The 6,688-nt window shown below is 61.7% G+C and overlaps 1 protein-coding gene across 1 annotated transcript; it reads left to right on the forward strand.

Annotated features, from left to right (window-relative positions):
• Positions 1–3,318: 3,318 nt before the first annotated feature.
• LOC103589375 (putative uncharacterized protein FLJ45983) lies at positions 3,319–3,697 on the forward strand. Its single transcript, XM_008571329.1, is given in 2 exon segments — positions 3,319–3,636; positions 3,638–3,697. Coding segments are annotated over 2 exon segments (378 nt in total).
• Positions 3,698–6,688: the final 2,991 nt, after the last annotated feature.

The following is a 6,688-nucleotide window of genomic DNA, read 5'->3' on the forward strand; positions in this document are numbered from 1 at the left end:
CGGCCCGCCTCCGCCCTCCACTGACCGGAAAGGGGCGCCGCGGAGGGCGGCCGCGGGCGGAGGGGCCGCGGGCAGGGTGGGCGAGGCCGGCAGGGGTTGGGGGCGGAGGGGACGGGCGGGAGGGAATTCACGCTCTGGCCCTTTAAATGTGGCTCCAGCTCCGGCCGATTCATTCGGGCTCGGTGGATTATTCTGTCCCGGTGAACCCAGCCTGCCCCATTCATAAAGTTAATTTCAACAGACAGACTTTTCTTTTTCAGACTTTTTTAAATGGGCAAACGTTTATTATTATTATTCAATCCAGAGTATGGGGGAGAGTTTATCGATTTGGGGCTATGTGCACGTAAAACTGACCCCCCCAAAAAAATTTTTTTGTAAATGTCAAGGTACTCTGAGATTTGCCTTTCGGGCCAGTTTTCTAAAAGGTTGGGGAATCAGGCGAAGGGAATACGCCTTTGATGGGCACGTCTGTTACTTCTGTTTTTCCAACGTTCTTCTTTTGCGTTCGCAATGAATATGCTTTAGCTGTTGCAGCAGCCATTTCCCGACTAATATTCGTAATCGATGTGTGCTTTCGACTAACAATGAGGGACGAAAAGGGGGCACAGAGAGAGAGAGAGACTGACTCGCTCCCCAAGTGCACGCCAGTTACTGAACTTTTCCCTTCGCCCCGCCCGGAGCCCTACTTACTCCGGCTCCCGGCGTTTCTCCCCCAGCAGAGAACACCAGCCCCTCCACCGACCCTCACGCCGGCCACCCGGGCAGCGCTCAGCGGCCACCGTCCCCGGGCTCCGCGGGGCTCCCGGCCACGCTCTGCCCAGCGGGCTCCGGGGTGGAGGGAGCGCGGCTCCGAGAAGGCCTGCGAGGGGCGGGGCCGGGGCGGGGCCAGGGGAGGGCCAATCACCGGGCGAGGCTGCGGCCGGGCGGCGATTGGCCCGCCCCGCGGGCTCCAACCTGCCCGGCCCGGGTCGGTCCTTTGAGCCACTGCATCCCCTAGCGGCGCCGAGGCTCCTGCAGCAGCCGGCCCGAAAACGCGGCCCGGGCGAGAGGGGTCAGGCGGGAAAAGGAGACTCCAGGTCCGCCCTCTGCTCACCCGGGGCAACGTGTGCGAGCACAGAGTGTGGGTTCTCCCACAGGCTTTCCCACCGACGCGGCGGAGAACTTGATTTGGGGTTTTATTCGAAGCGAAGACACCGTTTCCCTCTTCGCTCCTCTACCCCATAAAAATTCCCTACAAATATAAAAAGTCTGGATAGAAGAAGCCTGCCCTAAAAGTAAGTCCTGAAGGATTCCCTTCATACGCTGAAGGAAAAAGGTCAACATTCAACCTCAGCTTGGTGCGTGGGGCATGTCTGCTTTCAAAACGCCATCCTTGCAGAAAGATTAGTACAATTTATTGGGAAGAAGTAGTGGAAACGTGCACCCTCCCGGTCTTGGATTTGGAGCTTGAGGCCTCGCTTTCTTAAATCGGATGTTGGTTTGAAATCAGGGTTGAATTTCTAGATAGAGAACAGGAAGAAAAACTCTTCATTTTTTTAACCCCCCCCCCGCCCCGTTTCTCCTGAGCCCACCTGGTCTCCCGTTTATTAGGGCGGCCCAGCCAAGGAGCATCGATTTTCCCTTCGCTCTTTGACCGCTCATCTCTCCTGGGCCAGTCGAGCTGCACATCTCCTCCTGATCACGGCGCTCTCCAAACCTTTTAATTATTTAGTTGCTGTCTAACATTCACCGGAAACCACTCCATAAACAAGGAGACACGAACGCACACACGTTTTTGCTGAGGCCCGAGATGAATAAGGATGGAAGCTGAAAGAAAAAAATGAAATGCTTCTTCCCGCACCAGTCGGGACGGAGACACGCCAACCGGCCTGACCCTAGTTTACGACCACGCGGAAAAACCCTAAATGTAGCTCTTTGGTCCTGGGCGCTGAGACCTAGAAGCCTGGCCTGACCCTAGTTCACGACCACGCGGAAAAACCCTAAATGTAGCTCTTTGGTCCTGGGCGCTGAGACCTAGAAGCCCGAGAAAGGGCAAAAGGGAGCCGTCTTCGGGCCGAAAAAGCTGCTGACGCCAGGACTTAAATGTTAGCTTCGGAGGCTAAGAACGATTTTAAAAGACAAAAAGAAAATGTGTGTGAGAAGGAGGCCTCCCGGTGTAGGGGCGCCCCTCTGATAACTTTGGTAGTGGGAGGGGGGAGGATTATTCGTTTTAATTCAATCACCAGCACCGAGTGCGACCGCAACGGGATGGAGAAGGCCACCCCCTCCCCGCACCCCCCACCCCGCCTTAGAAAAATAAAAGATCTCGAAGGCCCCTCTTGGTCTAGGTGGTTTGAGGCTGGCAGAGAGGGGTGGGGGGTCTGGGGCTGGATGCCCAGGGTAATGGAGCCAGCCTGTAGGGGGTATTTAACATTTAATTCCCAGCCGGTCCGCCCCTGTTCCCGGACTGACAGTGGGTAATTGGGAAAGAGGACGTTGCTCTTTTGATGGCCCGCGCCGGCCAGTCTCGCCGACGCCACACTGGGTTTGACGTCACGGGCCCAGCCCCAGAGCCAGGAGCACAGAGCAGGGTGGGGGAGGGAAAAGGAGGGGAGGGGGACACCGGAGAGGGAGGGCTGAGGTCGGTCCTGGGACCCACCGGGAAGGAAGGGGGAAGGGAGCGAGGCCGGAGAGGCTGCGGCGCGTGGCCCGAGGCGGAGAGCCGGGCTGCGGGGGTCCGAGCCAAGCCAGGCGCCGGCCTGACCCGCCTCGCCGGCAAACGCAGGCCGGGCTTCCTCCTCCCAGGGCGGGCGGGGGAGGGGAGGGGGCTCGAGGCCGGGGGAAGGGGAGAAAGGTGGTCCTGATTCTCCCTGTGCCAGAGCCCACAAAGCTGATCCCGGCCTCCTGCGGAGCCGCCTCAGCGCCCTCCTGCAGACCTGACGCGCCCCTCCCCAGGCACCCGGGGGGACGCTGGCCTGGTCTAGTGAGTTCCCCCTCCTCCCCGGGAGCAGCCGGCGGAGCTCCGGTGGAGGAAACGAGACAACCCAGGAGGATGCTGCCGCTGCCGCCGCAAGGCCCCCGGCTCCTGTAGGACGGAGGGCCTCCCTCACCAGGGTAAGAGGCTGGCGAATGGCCTGGAAGCCTGGAACCCCGGGGGCAAGCATCCCGGAGCCGAGCAGGCGGCGGCACGGCCACCGCCCCCCAAGGAGCCTTGTCCCGGTGCGGTGCGCCGGGCGGCGGTAGCCAGCTGGGCCAATCTGAAACCCCAGGCCTCGAGGCGGCTGCTTTAGGCGTCAAGTTGAGCAGGGTATGTGTGCCCTCTTGGGGAAAGGGTAAGAAATGGAGTCTTTCTCTCCTCGGTTGGGGTCAGCTGGGACCCACACACACACACACACAAATATATGCCCGTGGGCAGGTCCCTCCTACCCGCCCTCCCGGGGGCGCAGAGACCCTGTCCCGATGGAAGTGGGGAAACCCAGTCCCGCAGAGACCGGAGGCCGTGGCGCAGAGAGGAGGAGCAGGCCCTCTGGCTTAGCCCTGGGGTCACGGACCCAGAGAGCGGAGATCCACGCGGTCAGCCTCACCCCGCGAGCGTGGCGACCGGCGCGTCCAGGCGAGCTCCGCGGGGCCGAGGTGCCCACAGAAGCGGCCCCGGGACGCCCGTGCTCTGCCCGCCGAGGGTACTCAGCAAAGCGGAGCCTCGGGGTCGAAGTCCTAAAGTTACTAATCCTGCGCAGGGGGAGTGAGCGTGCCTCCGGCCGCCCGGGGCGGTCATTTGAGCGTGTTTACTTAAGGACTTTGCAAACGGAGCGCGCGCGAAATAGTCGGATTTCCAGCGAGGCAGCAAATATTTGCAGGCGGCTGAAAGAAGCGGAGCCGGGCCGCGCCGCCGAGTCCCTCCCCCCGGAGCAGCGGCGCCGGCCTGGGCGGACCCGGCCGCGCTGTTAAAGACAGAAATGAAGCCGGGAACCTGCGGAGCTGGGGGTGGGGAGGGCGCAGAGCGACACCAAAGGCCAGAAACTGGAGCGCGGCCCGAGGCCCTGGCGAGCCGGGGCTAGGGGGAGGAGAAGTCCATTCCCATTCTAGCTCGATCAATCTTCCTTGGCTGTGATCGGTCAATAAAAATGGTGTGAAGCGGCCGCTGTCGCTGTGCGTCTGGGGAGGAAGTGGAGGCCAGAGGTGTCGAGGCCGGCGCCGGCGCCCCGCACCAGCCCGGCTCGCGGCTCCGCGGTCTGCAAGCCTCAGGCCGGGGGCCAGAGCGTTGCCCCGAGTCGAGCGCGTCCTGGCGAGGCCTTTAATTGGGTGTCTCCATTTTAATAGTAGCCATTGTTGGAGCAATTAGTGAGAGACAATAACCAAGAGGCGTTTAATTCGATTCCGTGCGCCGGCAGCAGCCTGGACCAGGGCTCTCGGGAAGACTGGAGAGGCTGCCTGGTTCCTTCCATTGCCCGTTTTGTTTTAGGTGTCGGGATTCTAAAGCGATGACTAGGGCGAGTTGAAAGGGGGACGAGAGCGACCTGAGCTGGGCCAGGGCGGGAAACCTGTCCCCAGCCTTGCCAGCTCCCGCCGGGCGGCCCGGGACCACTGCACCTCATGGCAGCGTGCGCCTGGGCTGCGGCAGCCGCACGGGTCCCTAACGCGTTAGCAGGAGAAAAGCCGGGAGAGGAAAACGTGGAAACCGGCCTTCTTCCTCCTTAGCCCCGGGTCCCCACCTCGGTCACCCGAACCACGTCCGAATTTCCTTGCCTATCCGGAGAGGAAGAGCAAAGCTGAGACCCCTGCCTGTGGCACGTACACACCTCCCTTTCCACCAGAGCCAGCCTCAATACCCCTCCTCCGCCTCGGCCCCCGGATTAGGTTACCGTGGCCGGGCGAGGATTTTTACTGGATACGAGAATAGCACAGGTAAAGCTGTATAAACAGCTCGCCGGCTGCCGGGCGCGAGGGTTACGCCGGGGACACGGCCCAAGGCGCCACCGCCCGGCCCCGGCTGCGCGGGCGCAACGGCGGGGGAGCCTGCCCCGGCGCGGCGCCCCGGACCGCGCAGATTAAACACATATCCTATGTCTCTGCAGTTTCCCCCAGGTCCCCTTACTCTTCCCCGCATGAGCTGAAGTGCAGAGACGAGAAAGCAGCAGGCAGTGGGCAATACCGGCTGTGCATCCCGGCTCGGCAATGCTGGGTCTTTCCAAATAAAACCCAGCGAACAGGGGACTTGGGGGAATGCATAAAAAGGGAGACCCCAACTCACTGACAACGGGAAGATGCTGGAGGTGGAAGCGTCCAAGGGGAAACCCGCACGCGCAACTCCTCCCGGCTCCCACGCTCACCCGCCCCGGGTCCGGGGTCTACCTTCCCTGTGAAATGAGCCATCGCCTTGGGGGTAGTATGTGGTTTGATTTACCCTTTTTACTTTTTTTTCTTTCTTTCTTTCTTTCTTTCTTTCTTTTTTTGCTTATTCATCTGTCACCGTTTCAAACTCGGAAGGAAACCTGCCCGGGCCTGGTGGAGCGGCGGGCGCTGTGGACAGTCAGAGAGAGAACAGATGCGCTAGGAGATTACCCCCTTGCGTTCCGCCCCCAGCCCCAGCCCCAGCCCCAGCCCCGGCCGCCGGCTCCGAGGGATCCTGGCCCTCCCTCCGCCACTACCACCTCTCCCCCGGTTGAGAAAACCCCTGATTGCTGCGAGATAAAAATTGGGTAGGTAGGGGTGTGGCGGAAAGGGAGAGAAACAGGGGATTTCTGCTTTCGAGTTGAACAATGCACACGTGAGAGGGTAGCCAGGAGGGGAGCCCCGGGGCTGGATAGGAAAGAAAGAGCTGCCCTTGAGGGTGAGCCCAAAGGAATTGGAGTCATCCTGGAGGGAAGGTACACCCCCTAGTTCTCTCCATCCTCCTAGCCTTGGCGGTTTTGGGGACAGGTGGGAGCCACAGAAGAGGAAGGTATTGAGGTGCCCCAGCGGGAGGGCGCCGCGTTTCCCCTGCCCCTTAGCCGGGGGCTCGCTGCTTGGAGACCCGGCCTCTCCTCCCGGGGGCCCCTCAGGCTGCACAGCGGAAGGACCCGGGACTCCGGCCCCTGCACCCAGGAAAGTCAAGAGCCGGGCATGAGATTAACCCATTTGAATGCATAGGCCGCCGGGCCTTAGCATTTTTCGGACGAGGAGTGGTGTACGTGGGGCTCAGACCTAGCCACCTGCTCTGTCGCCCATCTCCAGAGGCGGCCACACCCCTGAGCCCCAAGCGCTGGCCTCAGCCGACTCTCCTCTGGCCGGTCCAATTTGGCATTTCAGGTGGAAAAGGGGGGCTTTATCTGGGGGCTATTGTGTTTTTGCTCCCCTAGATTAGCCTGAGGAACTGGAGAGTGATTGTTGCGGGACAATCGACCGTGGGCGTCAAGGGCAGCGGGAGTGTTCACAGCAGGGGTAGGGAAAATGGGGGAGGGCGATTCCGTTCAGATCCAGGAGACAGCGGAGGCGGGCTTTTAAAAGCACGAGTCGTTTGTGTTTTCATTTGGACACGCTGGAGACCCCACGCAGTAAAGTCCGTGCATCTGCCCGGCTCAGAGGTGCAAAGAGGAAGGCACCTTCGCTCGCGCCCTCCCTCAGTCGAGGCTGCCCTCTGCCCACCGCCTCTCCCAACCAGGCCCGCCCCCCCCCCCCCCCCCCCCCCCCCCCCCCCCCCCCCCCCCCCCCCCCCCCCCCCCCCCCCCCC

The sequence above is a fragment of the Galeopterus variegatus genome, unplaced genomic scaffold (genome assembly GCF_000696425.1).
Source record: "Galeopterus variegatus unplaced genomic scaffold, G_variegatus-3.0.2 Scaffold680, whole genome shotgun sequence".
In the NCBI taxonomy this organism is placed as follows: domain Eukaryota; kingdom Metazoa; phylum Chordata; class Mammalia; order Dermoptera; family Cynocephalidae; genus Galeopterus; species Galeopterus variegatus.